Here is a 27,862-nt window from a genome sequence, read left to right as displayed (position 1 = left end):
CTCTGAAGAAAGAAATCAAAGATCTCAGAAGATGGAAAGATTCCCATGCTCATGGATTAGCTGAATTAATATAGTAAAAATGGCCATTTTTCTGAAAACAAGCTACAGATTCAATGTAACCCCCATTAAAATTCCAACTCAGTTCTTCATAGAGTTAGAGAGCAATGCTCAAATTCATTTTGAATAAAAACAACAAAAACCAGGATAGCAAAAACTATTCTCAACAATAAAAGAAATTCTGGGGGATGCACCATAACTGACCTCAAGCTGTATAAGAGAGCAATCCTGATAAAAACAAAATAAAACAAACAAACAAACAGACAAACAAAAAACCTGCATGGTATTTGTACAGAGATAAGCAGGTAGATCTTTGGAACAGAATTGAAAACCCAGAAATGATTACTTGATGTTTGACAAAGAAGTTAAAGCCACTAGGAAAAACAGACAGCATTTTCAAAAAATGGGGCTGGTTCAACTGGTAGTCAACAGGTAGCAAATCCATCCATTCTTATCTCCTTGTACAAAGCTCAAGTATAAGTGGATAAGGCCTTCCACATAAATCCAGACACTCTAAACCTAATAAAAGAGAAAGTGGGGAAGAGTCTCAACCACTTGGACACAGAGGAAAATTTTCTGAACAGAATACCAATATCTTATGCTCTAAGATCAACAATATTTCTACTCTGTGTTGCTAGCCACATGGGCTGCTAAGAGAGGCCCCACTTTCAGCCTCACTCATTTATATTCTTTCCATATCTTGTGTACCTGAGCAAAAAAATCGAGCTTCCTGGCCTGAGCAGTCACTCTCTTTCATTTTTGTGCAGATTTCCTATTGAGGATTGAGAAAGAAAGGCAGAGAACTGAACCAAACAGGCAGCACTTATGGAGCTGACAAAAATAAATATATTCTAAGGATATTGTGACTCATTGTTCCTGGTTTGGCTACCAGGAACAATGAAACCAAACAAACTGGAATTTCTGAAGGTATTCCCCTCTGGGAGAAAGAATGGCTCAAGTGGCAGGTATGGCCAGGGGAGGGACTTACCTACTCTAGAAAGATTTGTAACTTATTAGGCCGCTTACCAACAAACTGCAGCAGAGCTAAGATGTGCCAGAACTAAGAGGAGTACTCAGCTATGTATTCCTCTTAGTCTCTATTTAAACCTGAACCTCATGTAAGAATTTTGAAGACAGTCTTGGGGAATGGAGGGTCACTATACCTCCCCTCCCCATCTCAGTAAGGACAAATTGAGTACACTACCTCTTCATGGTTTCATTACTTGTTGCCCTAATTGGCTAATTGAGGACAGGTGGCTAAAACAGGCTTGCTAGTTGACCATTAGGATTTAGGCTTTGACTCTAACAACTACAGTAATAGTGGCAGACAGCAAATAGCCCTTTGGGCTCCTGATTTTGTGTTTGTCCTCACAATAGACTCTCAATATTGTTTGAACTAATATATGTATCTATTATCCAGGAATGTTTTAGCAAAAACAAAGGTGGATGTTTTAGGTTTTGACAAACTACAGACTCTGCTTATGGCCTTGGGCATGCTAAGCATCCATTGATACTTGTAAATTATCACACACACACATGCAAACACACACAAACACACATACACACACAAACACACACATACACACACATACACACAAACAAACACACACATACACACACACATACAAATGTATATATAAAGAACAATGCAAATCTTCTCTCATGTGATTCTAAATTTTTAGAATTGCTTTAGATTTCCTTAGACACTTCAGTGTTTAAGAGTGTGAATATTTTGGCCTAAAATGTCTCATAATAATAAGCTTAGCTAGAAAATGCTCAACCCCCCAAATTAAGTCATTTTAGGAAAATAATGAGATGCATTACATTATTCAAATGTTGAGTAAATAACTCTCTACAGAAAAACAGAATACACACACACACAAAATCTCATGCACACTCACACAGTATCACATGCACACAAACACATGCACTTAAACACAAACTCACAACATACAGCCAAAGACCAACACACAAACACACACAGACACACAGACACACAAAGTCTGCTGTGCCTGAGACTTGCTTCCCACCAGAGTCATAGTTTTCAGAACTTTTCATTTTTCTGTTCACTTCTCTGCTTTCAAGGTCTTGTGTGTGAGTTTTATTCACTTTTCTATTGCTATAATAAGATACCATGTGTAAAGCAATTTATAGAAGAAAGAGTTATGTGGAAATTACACTTTCAGAAGATGAGTCAAAGAATATCAGGTTGGGGAGCAGGGCAGCAGACAGGCATTGTACCAGCAGGTGAAAGTTTACATGTTAAGAAAAAAACTTCAAGACAGAGAGAGTTTATTGGGGATGGCTTGGAGTTTTGAAATCTCAAAACCCAGGCCTAGTGATATACCTCCTCCAATAAGACCACATATTTCTAATATTTTCCAAAATGTTAACTAAGCATCCAAGTAAGTAAATGTAACTAAGCATTCAAACACATGAACCTACAGAGGACATTCTCATTTAAACCACCACAGTGGTGAATATTCTACTTGAGAACTCTGAAGCCCAAGGCATCCATCATGAAAATAGATTTTCTCACTCATCAAGAGTTAGATAACCTTAAAGATTATATCTTTGGTCTGGATGATGCCTGGGTTAGTTGACACTGGCAAAAGCAAGGCCATATATTCTTTATAATTAATATAAATCGTTCAGAAATTGTGCTAATGTGGAGAAGGAGTTATCTCTAGAAAGGACTGACTAATCACAGCTGCATGCACCCAAACAGGATGTAAAGGCCAAACATCAGTCAAAATAATCCCAGCCAGGCCAGCTCAGGTCCACCAAATAGGAGAAAATAATGTAGGTTAATGCAACAGAATATATATATGTATATGTATATATATAAAAGAAGGTAGTGATGTACTCTATATAAGTAAAACCTGAATTCCTCTCCAGGACCTCACATACAGCATGATGTTCCCATTTTCTTTAGTGAGCTTTTCAACTTCAATGAACATTAAACCTCTACACATAGTACAGATCTACTACTAAGTAAACAAAATATTAAGAGTTTTAACTCTGAGTTAAACGACCTGCCAAAAAAGTGCACCTCTTCAATGATAGTACATAGTATTGAGGATGCATCAGGACAGGACAACAGAAAGAGGAAAAATGCAAGCCTTATGATTGACAGAATTAGGATCTTTGTGCACTATCAGTTCCTCACTATCTGTTCCTTCTTTGTTGTTGTTGTTGTTATTATTATTATTATTATTATTATTATTACTATTATGTATTTATTTCATTTACATTTCCAATGTTATCCCAAAAGTCCCCCACACCCTCCCACACCCACTCCTACCTCTTGGCCCTGGTGTTCCACTGTACTGATATATAAGGTCTGCATGACCAATGAGCCTCTCTTTCCACTGATGGCCTAACAGGCCATCTTCTGATACATATGCAGCTAGAGACACGAGCTCTGGGGGGTACTGGTTAGTTCATATTGTTGTCCATCTATAGGATGGCAGATCCCCCCAGCTCCCTGGATACTTCCTCCCATTGGGGGCCCTGTGATCCATCCAATAGCTGATTGTGAGCATCCCCTTCTGTGTTTGCTAGGCCTGGGCATAGTCTCAGAAGAGACATCTATATCAGGGTCCTTTCAGCAAAATCTTGCTAGTGTATGAAATGGTGTTAGCGTTTGGAGGCTGATTATGGGATGGATCCCAGGTATGGCAGTCTCTAGATAGTCCATCCTTTCTTCTAAGCTCTAAACTCTGTCTTTGTAGCTCCTTCCATGGGTGCCTTCCTCCCAATTCCAAGAAGGGGCAAAGTATGTACACCTTGGTCTTCTTTCTTCCTGAGCTTCATATGTTTCACACATTGCATCTTATATCTTGGGTTTTCTAAGTTTCTAGGCTAATATCCACTTATCAGTGAGTACATATCATGTGAGTTATTTTGTGATTGAGTTACCTAACTCAGGATGATGCCCTCCAGGTCCATCCATTTGCCTAAGAATTTCATAAATTCATTCTTTTTAATAGCTGAATAGTACTCCATTGTGTAAATGTACCACATTTTCTGTATCCATTCCTCTGTTGAAGGGCATCTGGGTTCTTTCCAGCTTCTGGCTATTATAAATAAGGCTGCTATGAACATAGTGGAGCATGTGTCCTTCTTACCGGGTGGATCATCTTCTAGATATATGCCCAGGAGAGGTATTGCAGGATCCTCCTGTAGTACTATGTCCAATTTTTTGAGGAACCACCAGACTGAATTCCAGAGTAGTTACAAGTTACTAGCTTGCAATCCCACCAACAATGGAGGAGTGTTCCTCTTTCTCCACATCCTTGCCAGAATCTGCTGTCACCTGAATTTTTGATCTTAGCCATTCTGACTGGTGTGAGGTGGAATCTCAGGGTTGATTTGATTTGCATTTCCCTGATGATTAAGAATGCTGAACATTTTTCAGGTGCTTCTTGGCCATTTGGTATTCCTCAGGTGAGAATTCTTTATTTAGCTCTGAGCCCCATTTTTTAATGGGGTTACTGGATTTTCTGGAATCCACCTTCTTGAGTTCTTTATATATATTGGATATTAGTCCCCTATCTGATTTGGGATAGGTAAAGATCCTTTCCTAATCTGTTGGTGGCCTTTTTGTCTTATTGGTGGTGTCTTTTGCCTTACAGAAGCTTTGCAATTTTATGAGGTCCCATTTGTCAATTCTAAAACTTACAGCACAAGCCATTGCTGTTCTATTCAGGAATTTTTCCCCTGTGCCCATATCTTCAAGGCTTTTCCCCACTTTCTCCTCTATAAGTTTCAGTATCTCTGGTTTTATGTGGAGTTCCTTAATCCACTTAGATTTGACCTTAGTACAAGGAGATAGGAATGGATCAATTCGCATTCTTCTGCATGATAACTGCCAGTTGTGCCAGCACCATTTGTTGAAAATGCTGTCTTTTTTCCACTGGATCGTTTTTGCTCCCTTGTCAAAAATCAAGTGACCATAGGTGTGTGGGCTCATTTCTGGGTCTTTAATTCTGTTCAATTGGTCTACTTTTCTGTAGCTATACCAGTACCATGTAGTTTTTATCACAATTGCTCTGTAGTACAGCTTTAGGTCGGGCATGGTGATTCCACCAGAGGCAAGGTGATATGCTTGAGAAGAGATTTTTCTATCGTTGGTTTTTTGTTATTCCAGATCAATTTTCAGATTGCCCTTTCCAATTCATTGAAGAATTCAGTTGGAATTTTGATCGGGATTGCATAGAACCTGTAGATTGCTTTAGGCAAGATACCCATTTTTACTATATTGATCCTGCCAATCCATGAGCATGGGAGATCTTTCCATCTTCTGAGATCTTCTTTAATTTCTTTCTTCAGAGACATGACGTTCTTGTCATGCAGATCTTTCACTTCCTTAGTTAGAGTCATAGCTAGGTATTTTATATTATTTGTGACTATTGAGAAGGGTGTTGTTTCCCTAATTTCTTTCTCAGCCTGTTTATCCTTTGTGTAGAGAAAGGCCATTGATTTGTTTGAGTTAATTTTATATCCAGCTACTGTACTGAAGCTGTTTATCAGGTTTAGGAGTTCTCTGGTGGAATTTTTAGGGTCACATATATACTATCATATCATCTGCAAAAAGTGATATTTTGACTTCTCCCTTTCCAATTTGTATCCCCTTGATCTCCTTTTGTTGTCGAATTGCTCTGGCTAGGACTTCAAGTACAATGTTGAATAGGTAGTGAGAAAGTGGGCAGCCTTGTCTAGTCCCTGGTTTTAGTGGGATTGCTTCCAGCTTCTCACCATTTACTTTGATGTTGGCTACTGGTTTGTTGTAGATTTATTTTCTCATGTTTAGGTATGGGCCTTGAATTACTGATCTTTCCAAGACCTTTATCATGAATGGGTTTTGGATTTTGTCAAATGCTTTCTCAGCATCTAACAAGATGATCATGTGGTTTTTGTATTTGAGTTTGTTTGTATAATGGATTAGGTTGATGGATTTCCATATATTAAACCATTCCTGCATCACTGGAATGAAACCTACTTGGTCAGGATGAATAATTGTTTTGATGTGTTCTTGGATTGGGTTAGCGAGAATTTTATTGAGTATTTTTACATTGATATTCATAAGGGAAATTGTTCTGAAGATACCCCCACAGGGATAAATGGCTTGTGGCTGCCAAACATTCATAGCGATGTTGCTTTTTGATCCTTTGATGTCAGCTCTTCCTATCATTGTGAAGCAGAATTCTCCAAGCATTGGATTGTTCACCCACTATTAGGGAAAGTGAGCTGGGTTTAGACAGTCATGAGACAGTTAGTTTTACCCTACTGAGGATGTGTTGTTGCCACGGTAATCTTGCTCAGTACGAGAGGAATCGCAGGTTCAGACATTTGGTGTATGTGATTGGCTGAGGAGCCAATGGGGCAAAGCTACCATCTGTGGGATTATGACTAAATGCCTCTAAGTCAGAATCCCGCCCAGGTGATATCCCTATCTTTGTTGGGTCTTTCTGTGTTTTAGGTATCAGAGTAACTGTGGCTTCATATAATGAGTTGGGTAGAGTACATTCTGCTTCTAAAGAACTGGAATTAGATCTTCTTTGAAGGTCTGATAGAACTCTGCACTAAACCCATCTTGTCCTGGGCTTTTTTTTTTTTGGTTGGGAGACTATTAATGACTGCTTCTATTTCTTTAGGGGATATAGGAATGCTTAGATCATTAACCTGATTCTGATTTAACTTTGGTACCTGGTATCTGTCTAGAAATTTGATCATTTCATCCAGGTTCTCCAGGTTTGTTGAGTATAGCATTTTGTAGAAGGATCTGATGGTGTTTTGGATTTCTTCAGGATCTGTTGTTATGTATCCCTTTTCATTTCTGATTTTGTTAATTAAGGTGCTGTCCCTGTGCTCTTTTGTGAGTCTGGCTACGGGTTTATTTATCTTGTTGACATTCTTAAAGGACCTGCTCCTCCTTTGGTTGATTCTTTGAATAGTTCTTGTTTCCACTTGGTTGATTTCACCCCTGAGTTTGATTATTTCCTGCTGTCTACTCCTCTTGGGTGACTTTGCTTCCTTTTGTTCTAGAGCTTTTAGGTATGTTGTCAAGTTGCTAGTGTGTGCTCTCTCTAGTTTCTTTTTGGAGGCACTCAGAGTTATGAGTTTTCCTATTAGAAATGCATTCATTGTGTCCCATAACTTTGGGTATGTTGTGGCTTCATTTTCATTAAACTCTTAAAAAGTCCTTAATTTCCTTCTTTATCCCTTCCTTGACCAAGGTATCATTGAGAAGGTGCTGTTCAGTTTCCACATGAATGTTGGCTTTCTATTATTTATGTTGTTATTAAAGAACAGCCTTAATACATGGTGATCTGATAGAATGCATGAGACAATTTCAATATTTTTTGTATCTGTTGAGGCCTGTTTTGTGACCAATTATATGGTCAGTTGTGGGGAAGGTACCATGAGGTGCTGAGAAGAAGGTATATCCTTTTGTTTTAGGATAAAATGTTCTGTAGATATCTGTTAGATTCATTTGTTTCATAACTTCTGTTAGTTTCTTGTGCCCCTGTTTAATTTCTGTTTCCATGATCTTTCCATTGATGAAAGTGGTGTGTTGAAGTCTCCCACTATTATTGTGTGAGGTGCAATGTGTGCTTTGGGCTTTACTAAAGTTTCTTTAATGAATGTGGCTGCCCTTGTATTTGTAGCATAGATATTCAGAATTGAGAGTTCTTCTTGGAAGATTTTACCTTTGATGAGTATGACGTGCCCCTCCTTGTCTTTTTTGATGACTTTGGGTTGTAAGTAGATTTTGTTCAATATTAGAATGGGTACTCCAGCTTTCTTCTTTAGACCGTTTGCTTGGAAAATATTTTTCAAGCCTTTCACTCTGATGTAGTTTCTGTCTTTTTCCCTGAGATGGGTTTCCTATAAGCAGCAGAATGTTGGATCCTGTTTGTGTAGCCAGTCTGTTAGTCTATGTCTTTTTATTGGGGAGTTGAGTCCATTGATATTAAGAGATGTTAAGGAAAAGTAATTGTTGCTTCCTATTATTTTTGTTGTTAAATTTGGTATTCTGTTCTTGTGGCTGTCTTTTTTGTAGGTTTGTTGAAGAATTACTTTCTTGCTGTTTCTAGGATGTGGTTTCCGTCCTTGTATTGTTTTTTTTTTGTTTGTTTGTTTGTTTTGTTTTGTTTTGTTTTGTTTTTTTCTGTTATTATCCTTTGAAGGGCTGGATTGGTAGAAAGATAATGTGTGAATTTGGTTTTGTCATGGAATACTTTGGTTTCTCCGTCTATGGTAATTGAAAGTTATCTGGGTATAGTAGACTGGGCTGGCATTTGTGTTCTCTTAGTGTCTGTATAACATCTGTCCAGGATCTTCTGGCTTTCATAGTCTCTGGTGAAAAATCTGGTGTAATTCTGATAGACCTGCCTTTTTATGTTACTTGACCTTTTTCCCTTCCTGCTTTTAATATTCTATCTTTATTTAGTGCATTTGTTGTTCTGATTATTATTTGTCTGGAAGAATTTCTTTTCTGGTTCAGCTTATTTGGAGTTCTGTAGGCTTCTTGTATATTCACGGGCATCTCTTTCTTTAGGTTTGTGATGTTTTCTTCTATAATTTTGTTGAAGATATTTCGTGGCCCTTTAAATTGAAAATCTTCATTCTCATCTACTCCTATTATCCGTAGGTTTTGTCTTCTCATTTTGTCCTGGATTTCCTGGATATTTTGAGTTAGGATCTTTTTGCATTTTGCATTTTCTTTGATTGTTGTGCCAATGTTCTCTATAGAATCTTTTGCACCTGATATTCTCTCTTCCATCTCTTGTATTCTCTTGCTGATGCTCGCATCTATGGTTCTAGATTTCTTTCCTAGGGTTTCTATCTCCAGCATTGCCTCACTTTGGGTTATCTTTATTGTGTCCATTTCACTTTTTAGTATGGTTTTGTTCATTTCCATCACCTGTTTGGATGTGCTTTCTTGTTTTTCTTTAAGGACTTGTAACTCTTTAGCAGTGTTCTCCTGTATTTCTTTAAGTGAGTTATTAAAGTCCTTCTTAATGTCTTCTACCATCATCATGAGATATGCCTTTAAATCCAGGTCTAGCTTTTCAGGTGTGTTGGGGTACCCAGGACTGGCTGAGTTGGGAGTGCTTGGTTCTGATGATGGTGAGCAGTCTTAGTTTCTGTTAGTAAAAGTTTATGTCTGCATTTCGCCATCTGGTAATGTCTGGAGTCAGTTGTTATAGTTGTCTCTTATTAGAGCTTGTTCCTTTCATGGTTCTGTTAACCTCTACCAGCAGACCTGGGAGACTAGCTCTCTCCTGAGTTTCAGTGGTTAGAGCACTCTCTGCAGGCAAGCTCTCCTCTTGCAGAGAAGGTGCACAGATATCTGTTGTTCAGACTTGCCTCCTGGCTGAAGATGAAGGCCTGAAACAGGGATTGTCCCAGTAGCTGTTAGCTTCTGTCGTCCACACTCTCACCTGTGCAGACTAGTCTTGGCAGCATCCGGGAAAGAAGATGGCTCCCACAGATGTTCTGGCAATGACTTCCTGGGCTGGGCGGACACCTTTCCTCTGGCAAGGAAGGTGCCCTGATCCTATCTGTTCCTTCTTATCACGAAGAAGTTTGTTTTCTATACTTTCATCTGTTTGCCTTATTGCCCTATAATATCTGAGTTATTCTCTTTTGGGAACATGGGAAGAAGACCACTACTGGTGTCTATAGTAGAGGAAACTCAAGATTTCCCTATAACCGTGTCTTTATTAGAGTGACTATTACTGTGAAAAAACATGACCAAAAGGAACTTGGGAAGAAAAGAGTTTATTTCAGCCTACAATTCTTACCCCATCAAAGTCAGGGCAGAGAAATCACATAGGAAGGAAACCATGAGTCAGGAGCTGGTACAAAGACCACACAGGAGGGATACTTATGGGATTGCTATTCATGGCTTGTTCAGTTTACTATCTTATATTACCCAGGGAGGACCACAAACTCACAGGTCGCACTGGCTATACCATATCAATAGTGATTTATAGATAACACACATCAATCATCAATCAAGACAATGTCCTATGGGGCAGTGTGGTGTGGGCATTTTCTAAATTGATGTTTTCTCTCCCAAAATGGCTCTATCCTATGACAAGTTGACATAAAATCATCCAGCACAACTAGTAATGGTGAAGAATGCCCTAGTTTAACACAGAACAATGTAAAGATGCTTGGGCTGGGAATGTAGTGAAGGTTCCTAAATTTGAATCCCCAGCACCCAATTAAAAATAAAGCTGAGTATAGCCACATGCACCTGTAACTCTGGTACTCTGTGGGACAAAGAAAAGAGGATAAATGGGGTTTGCTGGCTGCCAGTTTAATTCTAGAGTCAATAAATTCATTGTCTCAGGTGATTGATGGAAATAGATTAAAGATGGACATTGATAGAAAAGGACATATGACACCCTCCTCTAAAATATGACCACATGTTCATATATTCAGAACCATAACCACCTACACATACTAATGTATAACACACACACACACACACACACACACATAAACATCACAAATTATAGAAGGTTCTAAAAGACTTCCCACAGCCACCTATTTCAACACAAGAAGACACAATTTTCTACAATCATATTCTCTCATGTATAAGTCTCATGTCATTTAACATTCATAACCTGCATAAGAAATTCTAGTCCTTAACTGTTGATTAATTCCATTTTCCCTTGTTTTTAATGGAATGTCATATAACAATTGTTTGCTGACAGTAGTCTCCTCTCGTTTTCTTTTAAATTGTTTTTCCCCCCTGAGGCTAAGAAACTCAACTGGTAACCTCATCCTACCTGTCCTTTCTGAAGAATACCTCATTCCTCTACTGACTATCTCATTCACCAACCTCTTTTTTCCCCCTGGAGTGCAAACACTGGCTGGAATCTGTATCAAGTTTATTATTACCATTATCTAGACACCTGACTGAAGTTGATGTAAAAACTGCTGGTAGGGACTGGAGAGATGACTCAGTGGTTAAGAGCACCGACTGCTCTTAACCACTGAGTCCTGTGTTCAAATTCCAGCACCCACATGGTGGCTCACAATCATCCATAATGAGATCTGACATCCTCTTCTGGTGCATCTGAAGACAGCTACAATGTACTTAGATATAATGATAAATAAATCTTTTTTAAAAAGACCACCACCACCACCACCACCAACAACAACAACAACAACAACAACAAACTGCTAGTAGTGGTTTCCTACGGGTTCTCAGATGTAGAGAAAATAGATTCCGTTTTCTTCTATCTCATATGTAAAACAAAGCCACTGTCTCTGCCATGTGTTCAACTTCATACTTAGTAAAGTCTATATCAGGAATTATTCTAACAGATCAATAAAACAACCTTGTAAGACAGTATCACTATGTATAAAAAATGAGGATTAGAACTCAAGAGACACTTGGGGATTTAAGAGAGGAGAAGCCCAGTATACAATTGTGATCCCCCAAATGAATATATAATAATCCCAATTTCTTCAACACTGGAAAGAGAAACATGTAAGAAAAGAGCAGAGAACAGAAGAATTGGTTTTGCAGAAAAGGGGACAGGGATGTCAGTGTCTACCTATATAGCCCCACAATTGCCTTGCACAAAGTGTAACCTTTGTGACAACTGTGAATTCCAAAGGTACCTGGTATTTATGAAGATTTATAAAAATCTAAAGAAGAAAAACATGCTGAGAACCAGTTTCAGCTAGAGAAGTGCTACATGGCTGTATTAGCCACTTCTTTCCAAACACTGGCATTACAAAGCACTTGACAAATCTGGTTAAGAGAGGAAGGTTTGTTTTGGCTCAGTTTGGTGTAACAATTGAGCATTGCACGGGGGCAACAGGTTAAGTCAGGAAATCATAACAGCGACTGCAGTCTAGAAGCAGAGAGATGCATGCAACTGAGCAGCTTCTTTCTCCTTTTCATTCCTTCTAGGACGTGTACTGATGCTGCTCACATCTAAGACAGGTATTCCTCAATTAACTCAATCTATAAAGTCCCTCATAGTCATGCTCATATGTTTGTTTACTATATGAATTTAGATAATGCCTTATTAAAAATCAATATTAGGGCTAGAGAGATGGCTCATCAATTAAGAACACCAACTCTTCTGCTAAAAGAACAAGGTTAAATTCCTAACACTGACATAGCAGCTCACACCTGTATGTAACTCCAGTTCCAGAGGATCTGACACCCTTTCATAGACACATGTGCAGACAGAACACTGAAGTACATGAAATAAAAATACATGAAAATAAAACAAATCAATATTAACCATTACAGTGATCATGTGTATTTGTGAAATTGTAGGATTCTTTCCAATGATTACATTTCTTGCAATTTATAAGCATATGAAATATATACTTGTACAACACACACACACACACACACACACACACACACACACACGAGAGAGAGAGAGAGAGAGAGAGAGAGAGAGAGAGAGAGAGAGAAGAGAGAGAGAGAGAGGGAGAGAGAGAGAAAGAAAGAGAGAGATCCTGCAGAAAAAAATAAATCAATTAACCTTTGTTACTTTGATATTTCTCAAACTTATTTTAACAAAGAGACATTTTTTTGAGATCATGGTTTACATTTGGCAGAAATGGGAGTCTGACTTATTGCTATTTAGGGAAAGACTTTTGGGTGAGCCAATATTATGATGTGTCCAGTAGACAAATGTGTTTTATCTTCTGACTCAAAATTTCTAAATGACTCACAGACCTGCTAAGGTGTTTGACACTGTACAAAACCAGCATTCCAAAGGAACTTAATCTGAATGTTCAGGATTCAGGGTTATCAGATTATACATTTTAAAAAGATTTTCTAATAATTTTTAAACATTCCAAAATATGGAGATAGTACTGAGACAAAATTTTAGGATTACTTTATGTGTAGCATTGAAGTATTTGGTAGGATACTAATTATAATCTGGCATGGAAAACTTTCATTTGTGCTAGTAGAAAGACCCAGGTGAGAGGATAAGGAAATGATTCAGTGAGCACCATCTAACATGAAGATCTCCAGTAGTCATTCAAAGAATAAACTGAATGAGCCATCACCCACTGTGATCCTGTGGCTAGAAGATAGAGAAAGGAGGATTGCTCTGGCTTTATGGCCATCTAACTTACATTATTTAAAGCACTACACATTCAGTAAGAAACCCTGTCTTAGAAAGAAAAGTAAGAGTGATAGAGGAAGACATAGGTCAACCTCTGGACTATACACACACACAGGCACACATACACACATACTCACCACCCCTACTACCCCCAGCAGCAGCAGCAACAACAACAGCAGCAGCAGCTGAAGTGAGCAAATTTTTACAGAGACCCTATATATGATCTTTACCTTGAAACTCATCAACCAAGAAGACTCACAACTCACAAGTCTTAAAATTCACCCTTACTGGATTTAGAGGAGCACCTAGCACCAGGATTATGATCTCTGCAAAGAAATCTCACAAAACATTGGTGTGGCATATGAGATTCACAGTGCACAAGATGATTCTGAAAATTATGATTTTACTGGGACCCAATATTTTACTGGGGGGTGGGATGATAGGCAATATGTTTGCCTCATCTTTATAAAATTGAAAAATATTTAAAAGGCTTTGAATTCTACTTGAGATCAAATTAAGGTTAGTTCTGGAGTTTCCAATTTGGATGTCATCAAAATTTAAATTTATTAAAATAGAATATATGTTTTAAAAATCAGTTTCTATATTCAATAATCATAATTCAAGTTCATAATCACCACTAATTGCTGTAATCACTACAGTATAAAAGAGAACACTTCATTTGTCACAAAACATTCAAATGTGTGTGGTCTATATTCATCATACTTAAGTCTTTAAAGCAAACATTACACTGCAACTCTATCAATTAAATGTACTTTGTATTGATTACTGTCCCAGTTGCTGATAAAACACCTGATGAAAGCTACATAAGGAAGAAAAGGTTTATCTGGTTACAGCTCAAGAGGATGGATTTTATCGTGGCAGTGAAAACATAACTGCAGGTAGGAAGTGACTGACAGCAGAAACCAGAGACCAGCTAGACACATGGTAACCATAGCAGGTAAAAAGTGAACAGGAATTAGGCCTGGCTATCAAAATTCATGGGCCACTCCCAGTGATCTACTTTCTTCAGCTACTCTTTACCTCCTTTAAAAAAAGAATCATTGGAGCTTTCTAAATATGAGAATACCCAGTGTTCAAACATGTGCTGCTGTGGGGAACAGTTTCCATTTAAATCATTAGGAGAGCGATTCTGATCTATTTGCCCTCAGATGTATAAAAACACAGAAGTGTGAAACTGAACCTTTTCGAATTTCCTGTTTGATGAGTTTCCTGAGAATGGGGAACCATTATTTCAAAAATCTGTTACAAGCATAGGTTTTGTTTACATCCTCTGACCAAGTATTTTCATGTAAGTATCCAAGATTCACCAAGAAATGATACCCTGAACTCAAATAGTATGCAAAAGCAAAGAGCATTTTATTCTGTAGAAGTCCAGCATGCGGAGGTCTTCCATTTACCAAAATGGAGACACCCAAGTAAGTTTGCAGATCCAATTTAAAGCACATTAGGCAAATTCCAGGGAGAGGTAGGTGACCTTTATCTTAATTGGTTGGCTAGGGACATTCCAGAACCATTGCTGGTCAATGAGGAATGAGGCTGAAAATTGTTGCTGGAAAAACCTGGACACTGTTGCTGAACCATTGTCCTTGCCTCAGGCCAGGTGGCACAGTAGCTTTTGATGGTGGGTCAGTTTCTGATTTGCTGCCCAATGCCTGGGGTTTTCCTAGTAACTGCCTTGCCTGGACTTGCCAAGTTCTTGGAAACAGTTTCCTGAACTGTCAGTTTAAAGCCTGTTATTGAGTCAGACTGTCTCAGCTCTCTCATCCAGACATGTTTAAATGTGACTCAGCCTTCCTTTGTCATCAGCATTTTTCCTGGCACACCTTAGTTTTGCACAGATACTACCCTATATCCAAAAATCCAAAGACCTGTTCAGTGTATAGCTTAACTTTCAAGGGAAAACATTATTTTAAAAGTTCAAAGTTTCTAATGAAAATACTTTCTTCTATGTAAGTTGAAAAGCCATTAAACACCTATCAATTTCAACTCCTTTAACTGAAAAATGAGAAAGGTTTACGTTTATGTTCCAATAGAAAAACCCAAAGGTTTGAGCCAGATAATTATTAGAGAATAGACTCTAGCATGGAATCTGTCTTATTGTTTTATTTTACTATACTTATAAATGTTCCTACTTAGATTGAAATACAAAACCAAAGATATTTTAAAAATTCAAAGAACAGTAATCCCACATTTCTTTTATTCTTTTGCCACTATTTTTCATCTTTATAATGACATTTAAGGGACTAAGGATATGGATTTGCCAGTTAAGTTTTTGCTATGCAACCATAAGGACCTGGATTTGACTACTCAGAAATCATGGAAAAGTTGGACATGATGGCATGAACCTATAATCTTATGACTGAAGAAGAGGTCTTAAGATCGCTGGGGCTTCCTAGTTAGATAGTGTAGCCAAACCAGTAATCTATAAATAATTTTAATAAGAGATCCTGTCTCAAAAAGGCAAAGGAAGAAAAACAACTGAGGGAGAAACTTGGCACTGACCTTGGACCTATAAATATATACACATACATGTACATGGATACCTGCACGTGAGTGTGAACACACACACAAACACACACACACACACACACCGGATGATAGACCACATTTGGCAGTTTTAGAGAGCAGAAAATGGTAGAGTTTAACATAGCCAATAAATAAATAAATAAATAAATAAATAAATAAATAAATAAATAAAATTGAGTGATTTTTTTTTTCTTTCTAGTCATTGCCAGTTACTTTTGATAAAAATGGTGGGGTGTGGGGAAGTATATCCAATTCTACTCTTGGTTCCTGGGCCAAAGAGAAATTGGTATTCTCCAGTAATTTCACTGTCTAATAAGAGCTGACATGGGCACAAATTTGTTAGCACCCTCAGGACCATTGCTTGTATCATTCCTCCAGGCAGACAGAGCCAACTTAATAGCTGCCAACCTGGCATCCAGGAGCTGCATGGATTCCTACAGCACTCTCCACCTTCTGATTACAGGGAGAGCACTCATGTCCTCCAACTTCCCTAAGGACACATTGTCTGTATCTTCTTTCATTTTAGCTGCTGTCTCTCCACACACCTTCCATGGCAGACACACTCCATTTATTTTTTTCTTAAAGCACAAAACTATAATAAGGATAGTGTGCTCCTGTTCTTCCTTTCACTGTATTATTTACAGATTATATTGCTTAGATACATTATTGTAGCTTTCTTTTCTAATTTTATGAACATCTTGCTAAACAAAATAAGGAACACTGAACACCACTTGTGCCATATCTGGCTTGGCTGTATAAGAGATTGTATGACATGGTTTCCTGCCATTTTAACAGTGCCAGCATGGCATCGGCCTCCATGGGTGTTGATGGTTTCTGTGGGCATAAGGCTTGTTTTTATCATAGTGTACATATTTTCACGTTCTTTCTTGGAGGAATGCCCTCTCAGCAAAGGAGAATGACGCCATGATAACAGGATACAGCACAAGTCTGAGATGTGAGGATGTATCTCTATCTCAGCAAAATGCTAGAATGCTGTGACATTCAGCAAAGCCCTTAAAATTATGGGAAAGACGCTGAAAACATGAGTTCAAAAATAAATAATTTCTCAGCTATGTAATATAAGGATGCAATATGAATTGTATAAGGAGCTTCATAGACGAAAAGGAACAGAACCAGCTGCATTATAATCCAATTTGTCAGAAAGATACTAAAGAAAGAAATAAAGCAATTTAGGATGTAGTGATCATAAGACAAAATCTCACCTAGATAAGGTTTGTGCTGTTTGTTTGTTTATTTGTATTTGTTTGCTTAAGATTACAAGGTCAGCCTGAGACAGACTAGTTTAGGCATTGGCATGGTTAGAATGGTAATGCTAGGGTGGATTTCCAGACTGGGGTCATGGATATTGATTCATGGAATAATCAAAATGGAACTTGGGGGAAATACTGATTAATATGTAAAATGAAAGAATGGATTTTTCATCTACAGAAAATTAGCTATCCAGACAGATTTTAGAAGAGCAAAAGAAATCTATCTCAAGCAGAGAGTTGTCTGGAGAGAGAAAGAGAGAGAGAGAGAGAGAGAGAGAGAGAGAGAGAGAGAGAGAGAATGAATGAGAGAGAAATCTGAAAACTGTCTCAAGCTAAACATAGGACTTCAGCTTGGAACAATGATTTGACTTCATTTATTTTCCCACTCTCAAACAACCCTTCTCTCAGAACTCTGGTATGAAGGGTTTTAGGTAGATATCAAATTTATTCTTCACTTTCAGTAAATATGATTTTCAATAACAGAGGATAATATTTACTTATGTAAGCTTCATAGCTGGTTCATCTGCAATCACGAGAGCAAATGCTATTAATGTCAGAAGTGCTCAAATTATGACTTATGGCAAAGCATCAGCTCCCAGCATAATGCAATATTTGACACCAAGAACTCTTTCCCAAAATGCAGAGTAAAATTATTGATTACAGCTGGACACTAAACTATACCCAGTCAAATAGTAAAAGAGCTGTGTGAATTATAAGATGGGGTTTAGGGATAGGTGGGCTTTTGGTACAGTTTTAGTTTTTTCGGATAGAACTGGGGGCATTCTGGGATCTTCACATGTGCTATGAAAGCATTTTACAGCAGACAAACAAGTATGCTCAGGTTCAATGAGAGAACCCTGCTCAAATTACGGAGGGGAAAATGACTGAGAATGACAAAAGTTGTGAGCCTTTGGCCTCCAGACCACCCTCATACCTGTGCATCTACTCATATGTGGGCACATACACATATAAACACCAAAACACATAATTAAAATCTGCCAGGATCATTTGTATTACAGTAACAAATGCACAGTTAATAAAATGGATTTATGGTTTGGGAATGAATGTGTCTTAAAAGAATCATTCCTTTGGTCTTCGTTCTTATTGAGTTGGGGGACTTTTGGGATAGCATTTGAAATGTAAATGAAGAAAATATCTAATTAAAAAAATAATAAAAGCTCAGTCCAGAGAGAGAGAGAGAGAGAGAGAGAGAGAGAGAGAGAGAGAGAGAGAGAGAGAGAGAGAATCATTCCATCCTGTTACTTCCTTTCTAATTGCTGTTGGGATTGCAAGTGGGTACAACCACTCTGGAAATTAGTCTGGCAGTTCATCAAAACAAACTGGACATAGTACTACCTGAGGACCCAAGCTATACTACTCCTGGATATATATCCAGAAGATGCTCCAACATGTAATAAGGACATATGCTTCACTATGTTAATAGCAGTCATATTTATACTAGCCAGAAGCTGGAAAGAATCCAGATGTCCCTCAACAGAGGAATGGATACAGAAAATGTGGTACATTTACACAATAGAATACTATTAAGCTATTAAAAGCAATGACATCAAGAAATTTGCAGGCAAATGGATGGATCTAGATAATATACTGAGTGTGATAACTCAGTCACAAAAGAACATACATGGTATGTACTCACTGATAAGGATATATTAGGCAAAGAGCATGGAATACCCATTATACAACTCACAGACCACATAAAGCTCAAGAAAAAGGAAGACAAAAGAGTGGATGCTTCAGTCTTGTTTAGAAGGGGAAACAAAGTAATGTAGGGAAGTAGACAGTGGGAGTGACTTGGGAGGAAGAAAAGTTGGGGAGGGGAAAAAGAGGGGAAGAGTCAGGTATGGAAGGAGGTGGAAGGGATGTACAGAGGATCAGGAAACTGAACAGAGTTGTGTAGCAGTGGGGGATGGGGAACTGAGGGTGGCAACCAGAAATTTCCAGATTCCAGGAAAGCAAGAGCCTCACAGGACACCCAAAGGGATGATGTTAGCTGAAATACTCCACAAAGGGGATAGATAACCTGCCAATATCAGATCCAGAGATTTAGGCATGGCACCTGGGTTGACGAATGGGGTCATCCATCCATCTCCAAAATTTTAACCCAGAATTGCTCCTGTCTAAAGGAAATACGGGGACAAAGAGTAGAGCAGAGACTGAAGGAAAGGGCATTCAGAGACTACCCCACCTGGGTATCCATTCTAAATGCGGACTCCAAACCCAGACACTACTGGGGCTGCCAAGAAGTGCTGACAGGAGCCTGATACAACTGTCTCCTGAGAGGCTCTGCCATATCCTGACCAGTATAGATGTGAATGCTTGCAGTGTGAGCACAGGGACCCCAATGGACGACTTAGGGGAAGGACTGAAAGAGCTGGAGGGTTCTCATATGGCATCAATGAGAGAGAAGGCCCTCGGTCCTGTGAAGGCTTGATGCCCCAGTGTAGAGGAATGCTAGGGCAGTGAAGCAGGAATGTGTGGGATGGTTGGGGAGCACCTTCATTGAAGCAGGGTAAGGGGGAATGGGATAGGAAGGTTGCAGAGGGGAAACGGGGTAAGGGGAGAGCATTTCAATATAAATAAATAAAACAACCAATTAAAAAATGTACTGCATGGCCTTCAGTATCTGAATCTCCTCCCAGGCATATTTGGAAAGAAAGAAAGAAACAAACAAACAAACGGACGAAAGATTATGAAAGAAAAGCCAGGATGTGTAGATCGGTCCCATGTCCCTGTGAAGGAGAAAAAACACATAGAAAGCAAGGATAGAGGTCTTAGTATCTGCTGGTCCTGTTTGCCAGGAAAGTGCATAGGTAGGGAAACCACAGCCAGAGTTAACCCTTGCTGTCCCTAGCAGGTAGGTTCTTAGCAGCAGGCCAAAATATTCACCCTGATTAACACATTAAACATGGAACAATGCAGGAGTTTCCCATAAACTGGAATTCCCTGTCTGAGTTGGCTAGGGAGCTCCAGAGATTCCCTGTGTCTGCTTGCCAAGCACTGAAGCTTTTCTCTCCATTCCTGACCTCTGACAAATTGCCTCTTCATTTTATGCATCTATACCACACATTTTCCCTTCCTTGCTTCTATTGCTGCTAACAGTTTACTTGTATACTCACTTTCATTATGACATCTATTTTTATTACAAAAACTGAAGGAAAACAAAACAAAACAACAACAACAAAACTTCTGGAACACCTGCCTTTGTAACCTTTCACCTAGGTTCCCAGATTTCACACAAGTGTGAATTAGATCAGAAGGAGAGCAATGAAAGCTTTGGACACAGGTTTCCTTTTTTTGTAAGAGAAAGTAACTGCAATTCAAGTGAAACATACCAGTTATCCATGAAAGGAATCACATTTCTCATTAAACAAGTAAACCAAACACAAATGTATGTAATCACTCAAGACTGCAACTACACAAAAGTAATGATGCAAGGTAGATGGCAATAACTTTCATGTAATCAAAAATAATGAGAGTTTCCTTGATTTTATATTAAGATATCAAAGATAACCAATTGACAAATGTGCTTTTGATCTGTAATACTCTAATATTGATCTGTAATACTCTAATGCTGCACCAGATGATGATTTTGGAAGTTTCTTCATTGCCAGGAGTACAGCATACTACTTGGGGTAGTATCCATTTCCTGTAATTGCTCTGATTTTGAGACCTCTAAATAAGCACATTTTAATGAAGCACACATGGCCAAATGGAAAATAAAGGGGTGGGGGGCAGTGGGGAAGGATGAAGAATACAGAGTGATGTGTTGGTAGTTCCATGTGTAATAGTATCAGAAATGTATGCTAATGTTCCATCTAATTATTTTCATTATTTCCAGCATTAGCAGAGACCATGTTCTGCATGGCTGCTTTCCCAGGTTCTCCAGTAAAGTTACCTGATGCTTTTCACTATTTCTTCCTAGACTGGGATACTCATCACTTGAACTCCCCTAGATGTGTTGATATTTTTCTTAATTCATGTTTCTAGTTAAATCTCATGGTATTCCTTCTCAATTCTCATATAGAATATGAAACCAAAATCTGCTAGCACAAAGGCCTTCTTTGTAATGATTCTCGGTCCACATCACCAGCTATGTGGAACCCATGTGTCTTCCCTGAATGACCCATGAGCTGAACTATAGCAAATCAGCTGAACTATAGCATGTCCACTGAATCTAAAACATGGAGGATTACAAGACAAGTCATCCTGCTTCTCTGGAAACATATATTGCTAAGAATACTATTGTGTACAATTAGTTATAAAATGTTTCCCAGTGCTAGAGATTTTAAATGTAAAGTCAAAGTACTTTGACTTGGTAACACAAAACATGGTCTATTTCCTAGACATTCTGCAGCACTACCAGCTTCTGTTTATTCTTACCGTAGTCAATCATGATTTTTGCTCATCCCTCAAGATGTTAACTCCTCCATCTCATTCCTCATTCTAACAGTGATACTAATTACTGGCATCATGGGGCCTTACTAGTAACACATGTTTCACAAATAAGGGACTATTTCAATTTATAGCAATGGCTAATTATTTTAGCCAAGGACTTCTAACACCAACACATAGGTTTGCACTTAAATCGTTTTAACCCACTGGCTCCTTGATATCTTAAGAGGGGTAGAAGAACTTAAGAGTTAAAGGGAAAAACCAGGTATGTGCTATAGAAGGAACATAGCAAAATACTGCTGAAATTCAGTATCCATTCACTTTGGTTTTCTGACATTCAATCTAGAAACATAAGCAGAATCAAATCCAAAGAGAGATCTAGCCAGAAAGTGAGTGTCATGTTGAATCTCTGAGTTGTAAAATAAAAGTACTGATTATCACTAGTCTGAGTCGCTTTGGAACTAAAGAAACAAATAGGTGGAGTTGGTGTCAGCTAGGACCAGCCATCTCCAATTGAGGATATCTACCTTGAGCACAGCCAATCCCTTAGCTATAGATTTAATGAAGCTTTGGATATTAAAGGAAAAACATCCACTTCTGGCAAAGGATGAAATGGTTTAGGGAGAGTAATTTCTCTCTCCTCTGTGCTTTAACTTCAATGTAATCAAAAGTTTATGCATAAAATTTCAATCCTTTCACAAATTTGTAGTTTGATTTACTTTGCATATCTCATTTACTGCAAGTTAACATAGAGAGAGACTCAAATAATTTAACCTGTTTTTCTCTGAGCCTGAAATCCTTTTAGAAATATTTTCTATTAGGCAACTCAATTATATCTAATGTGGCTAATGTCTGTGGATTAGAATTTTGCTTAAATAAATTCATATTCATAACTGAGAATGGGAAGGGGTCAGGGAACAGAGGAGACAAGACAATAATTACCTGTCTTTGATGCTACACAGATCAATGTGTAAATCACTAAAATTCCCCAGGGAACCTTGCTGAACTGAAATGAGGTCCTTGGGCTGGTTATCAATAAAGATGAGCCTCATGCAGCCTTGGAAAGCCTTAATGGGATTTAAGCATTGGGAATCGGTGAGATTGTCAGGGCACCCTGTGAGACAGAGAAAAAACATGAAGAGCACTGAAATTATCTGTCATTGTTTTGGCAACCTATTGATGGAAGACCTTAAGGTCTAATTATTTGGGCATTTTTTATTCACAGCAGGGAATACTTTTGTTGTAAATCCTAGCTCAGGAGGAGGTACAAAAATTATTTAAAATGTGGATGCTCAGTCAATATAAAGGAAAAAAACTGCCAAAGGGAATATTATTGGTATGACATTTACCTTAACTCTCGCTTCCCCCCCCCTCTCTCTCTGTATGTGTGAGTGTCTATGTGTGTGTATTGCATGCCTGAAGATCTGGGTAAGTGAAGAAGATGCAGTGTCTCATGTGAGTACATATAGAAAATATTGTGTTTCATGTGAGTGCATGTAGAAGATGCAATATTTCATGAATATACATTTAGAAGCCATAGATTAACCTCAGGGTGTCTTTTTGTACCAATTCCCATTTTATTCTTTAAGATAAGGTTAGTTTGTGAATCAGGGGTTCACCAATTTTTCTAGACTGGCTGTTTCTTAACTCTGGGTCTCTGCCTTCATTTTACTTTGATGGACACTGGCTCCTTACCCACTGGGAGGCTTTTTTTACTGGAATAGGCTGGGTTATTAATAAGCCTCAGGAGCCTGCTCATCTCAGCCTTGCCAGCACTGAAACTCAAGAGGTTCTACACCATGCCCACTATTTTATATGAGTACTGGAATCCAATCTCAGTTTCCCATACTTTCATGGTAAGTATTGTACCAACTGAGTCAGCAACACACACACACACACACACACAGACACACACACACACACACACACACACACACACACACACACACACACACACCTTCCTGTTGGAAACCTATTTGTTTTTACTTTGAACAACATCCTTCACATACTATTCATATATGGTAAGTGCTTGGGAATGTTGCCTGTCTGAAAAACACATCTAAATTCACAATGTAATTCTGAACTATATTTTCTAAGGAAATTATGCTTTGTAAGGATAGCAGCTGAGTAACTGGTTAATTGTGGAACATTAGCAGGTCTAGCTTCTAAGAAAATTATACTCAGGAACTAAGCAGGTTTTTGACATGCTGTGCAAAGAAAATCCAGACATTAAGAGAATAATGCAGACATTAAGAGAATAATGGGCTTAAGTGGACATAATTATAGACTGTAATAGCACATGCAAAGGGTAACACCACAGCTCTTAAAGAATGCTCTTTTAAAAATATAAATGCATTATACCAGTATAGCACCTCCTGTGGCCAGGCCAATCTTCTCCTCATTAAGACAGGTGAAGAGCAAGCAGGTAAATGAATATGTATTTTCTTAAAAATGCCATCTCAGTGGTTTTAATAGGCTCAGAACATATAGTAATGTGAATTTGAGAACATGGCAATATGCCATAAATAAAGGGGATTTATCTCATACATCTCTAATAGACAGGAGTTCGAGGTCCAACATCTGGTTAATAGCACACAGTCACACCATAAAGTGAAGAGATGCTACAACTTCAAATTGATGCTCTAGAAAGAATTTTTGGAAGTTGACTATTATTTCTGAAGCTCATTTTTCACCTTCCTAATGTCTACAGTCTATATATGGAGGGTTTGTACAAACATATATATCACAAATAAAGGTTTTTATTCTAAGTCAAGGACCCTAAAAACCCACCCAGAATTTGACAATATTCTAACTAGGGGGAGGAAAGCTGTTTCTGTGATGTTTCGGAAGATTATTGTGACAGGATTCATCAAGGCCATTTTGCTTGAAAATAATTTCCTGACCACCATTCTTTCTTCACTGATGAAATTCCATATGTAATGTAGAATGCACAGCTTGGAGTTGAGACCACTGTTCAGCATCTGTTCCCATTCATTTCCTTTCACTATGAGACTGCAGTAAATATAGATTAAATCTGCTCCATACACTCACTGCCTCTACAGCTACCAACAGATTATTTTGATTTTATTTGAGTGAGGATGTATATAAGTACAGTTGCACATGTGCCACAGTCAATACATGGAGATTAGAAGACAACTACAGCAGTTGCTGATTTCTACCTTGTCTGAAGATGAGTTTTCTGTTTGCCACAGTATTTTGCTGGTTTGCTGGCATGAGTGGCAGGAAGATTACAGTCATGAGCTACAGAGTCTGGCTTTCTGAGAGGTCTAGGGGTCCAAATCTAGGTCTGTGTGTTTGCACAATATGAGCTTTATGACTGAGTCATATCTCCAACCTACACATTATTTTATTTCATCAAATAGCAGCCTTATTATGTATCATATAGACACATCACCACTATAAGTATATACTATGACAGAGTCTGTAATGATAATTGTGGGTGAAAGACTATGCTCCTTCCTCATGCTAAAATCCAACCTCACTGATTTTGTTTCACACAGCTCCCTTCCAAAGAGACCCTAAATACATATTCTGGACATGTGCAAAGCAAATAATATGTGTGTAGTGTGTGTGTGTGTGTGTGTGTGTGTGTGCGCGCGCGCGTGTGTGTGTGTGTGTGTGTGTGCGTGTGTGTGTGTGTGTTTGCGTGTTTTAAGCCTGTCAAACATTTCCTTAGGAAGAAGGATTTGGAGATAACAGACTAAAAGTTTTAGAATAGAGATCAGTGTAGAATGCATGATTACTATGTGGCAGGCCTTAAGTAACTATAGTGTGTATTTCATTCCTGTTATTATTATTTTTATCATTCTGCATGCCTTTATGTGTGTATGGAAGTCAGATGACAGAATTATGGAGCCCATTCTCTTCTTTCACTACTGGCTCCAAGGATAGAACTCAGGTCCTCATTTTGAGAGGAAAGTGTTTCTGCTACCTCTTCAGTGAATGCTATAATAAAATGCTAGTATTCAGTTATCTCATGGGAAGGAACTGTTATCTCTAGGGCAAGGCTAGCTTATGCTTACATGTACATTATCTGAACCAGCTTGTGCTATACTTTACATTGTGTAGGAGAAACATGAACAGACAGACCAATATCCATGGGGTTGTGTGTACATGTGTGCCATGCATGGTGACCAGTGCCTATTACATGCTGAATAAGACCTTCACTACTAAGCTTCCACAAGCCTGCATTCTGCTCTTGTTTATATCTCCCAATAATTTTGAATGTGAGCTTGTTCTAGAAAAGGAGTCCAGGAACTGTATCCTAGGAGCTCCAGGTTAGAGAGGCACATGGACTATGTTCCAGTTAGATGTGACTTCTGTAAGACAGACCACTGGTTTCAGAAGTAGACACCATCTCTTTTAATAAAAGATATTTTTAAAATCCTCAAAATGGGTCCCTTTATAAAAAATAGTAATATGCCATATAAGTTTTATCTACCCCAGTAATTTTTTGATTTTGTTATTTGAAATGTTGCAAGGGTTCAGCAAACAATAGAAAGAATGATGATAGAAATTTCAATGGCTCCTCCCCTTGTACCTTGGAGCCTCTAGCTCTTCTCCACTTTACTCCATCCTCCATGAATGTGGATGACTTAGATGGCAGGGCTGACTGTTGATGCCTCCCACTTGAGTTTTTACCTCTTGTGGTTATTTGCTGACTCTCAACCCCATTTTTCTAAGTTTTCAGCTGAGGTCTCCTTTCCAATGTGAGACCAAGAAGCTTGGCCTAGCAACACAAATCACTTTTGGTAAGTTATGTAACCCAACTCTAATAGCTGCAGTTCCTTCTGCCATAGATAACTTACATTTGCATGGTTGTCTGAGGTTTTGCTTTCTTGCAGTTTGTTGCTTGAATGCAGCTGCATGTGTGCATGCCCAGCTATGGGGTGGGTTATCTAGTTGACAAAGCATTGGTTGGAATCGGTTCCTTGCCCCTTTTTTTTGTGAACTCTTAAAGACAGGAAACTTACCTCCAAAGTAGTAACTATATCCAGAATATATCTGTAGCCAGGGGGTTTCCAGAGCTGGAGAAGCAGGATCATTATCCAGTGTGAGAGTAACACGATTTCTCCTTGCATTGATGTTGACAGAATGCCACTGGCCATTATTCAAGCTTCTGCCTGCAAGAGACACAGGAAGGGCTGTTTCATGAGGGCCATATTTCTCCTCTGCCTTACATCTTATTCTCTTTCCTTAAACCATTTCTGATAGTTTTTGTTTTCTTAGAAAAAAAGGGAGGCAAACCAAAATATTGGACATCTGTGCCAAATAAAGAAATGCTATATATTAATTAGAATAGTCATGGGTGGCTGCAAAGGAAAAAGCTGGGGAAAAAAAACTGTTAAAATGCTTCAAAATGACACCAGCAGTTTTTTCTTCATACAGAAACGGCCTAGGTCATTTCATACTCTGCAATTTTGAATCATCTAAAGGTTGTATCATCCTGTTAGTGAAAACTTTTACAAGCTAGAATTTGGGTCTTGGCCATGGGGGCTGTGCTAATGAGGTAAATATTCTGTCAGGTGATTCCAAGGAATGAATATATATTTTGCAAGAACATTTGAGGTATAAGCAATTGTAGGTGTGCTTTGCTTTCATTTACTAATTTAAATATATGCCCACAATGTATGAAGCTATATTTCAATGTATTTTCTTACGAAACTGAAAAGCTTCTGTAAGGCAAAAGGTAAGCTATGGACAATCCTAGGAGGAGATATGTGATTCACCATGCAGAGTCTGGTTAGTATCCAGGAGCCAAGGATTAGGCTAGGCATAGGCTTTGTATAGGAGTACATAAAATTCATAAAAGTTTATTATAGTCATAGGCTCTACTATCTCCCCTTATTGATGTTGCATAACATCACAGGAGTTTGCTAAGGTATACCTGTAGAAGCCAGAGCCTTCCTTTATCTCTTCATATGCGAGTTCTATGCCTTGATACTTTTCAATATCATTACCCATGTTTTTCTGTGTTTGACTGCTATATGCATTGGTATAATACAACTTCTTGAATAGAACACTAGTAGATAAGAAACTAAGATCAATAATAAATGGAATCTTACGAAACTTAAAAGCTTCTGTAAGGCAAAAGACACTGTCCTAGAGCAGTTGTTCTTAACCTACAGGTTGCTACCCCTATGTAGTTGAATGAGGCTTTCACAGGGGTGGAATATCAAGAATCCTGTATAACAAATATTTGCATTATAATTCAAAACAGTAAAAAATATATAGTTATAAAGTAGTCATCAAAATAATTATAGGGTTGGGGTTTTCCAAAATGAGAAACTTTATTAAAGGACCACAGCATATAGAACAACTGATCTAGAGTGGAACAGACAATATATCTTGATTTTAAACATAAATGTGTACATTATTTTTGGAAGGTGTTATATCTACAATATTAAATATCTTACAAATGTA

General features: G+C 38.3%; 1 protein-coding gene across 2 annotated transcripts in view; it reads right to left on the bottom strand.

Moving 5' to 3' along the window:
• Positions 1-27,862, bottom strand: part of Cntnap5b (contactin associated protein-like 5B) — a 718,354-nt gene that overhangs the window by 304,000 nt on the left and 386,492 nt on the right. For both annotated transcript variants that reach the window (XM_006529594.4, NM_172851.3), the window contains exons 9-10: positions 26,413-26,562; positions 22,361-22,532 (exon numbers count right to left, since the gene is read on the bottom strand). In XM_006529594.4, the coding sequence (XP_006529657.1) occupies positions 22,361-22,532; positions 26,413-26,562 (322 nt within the window). The remainder of the gene's footprint in view (positions 1-22,360; positions 22,533-26,412; positions 26,563-27,862) is intronic.

This window comes from Mus musculus, chromosome 1 (genome assembly GCF_000001635.26).
Source record: "Mus musculus strain C57BL/6J chromosome 1, GRCm38.p6 C57BL/6J".
Lineage (NCBI taxonomy): Eukaryota > Metazoa > Chordata > Mammalia > Rodentia > Muridae > Mus > Mus musculus.
Note: the sequence above shows the minus strand (reverse complement) of the source record. Positions and strands in the feature narration are given on the sequence as shown.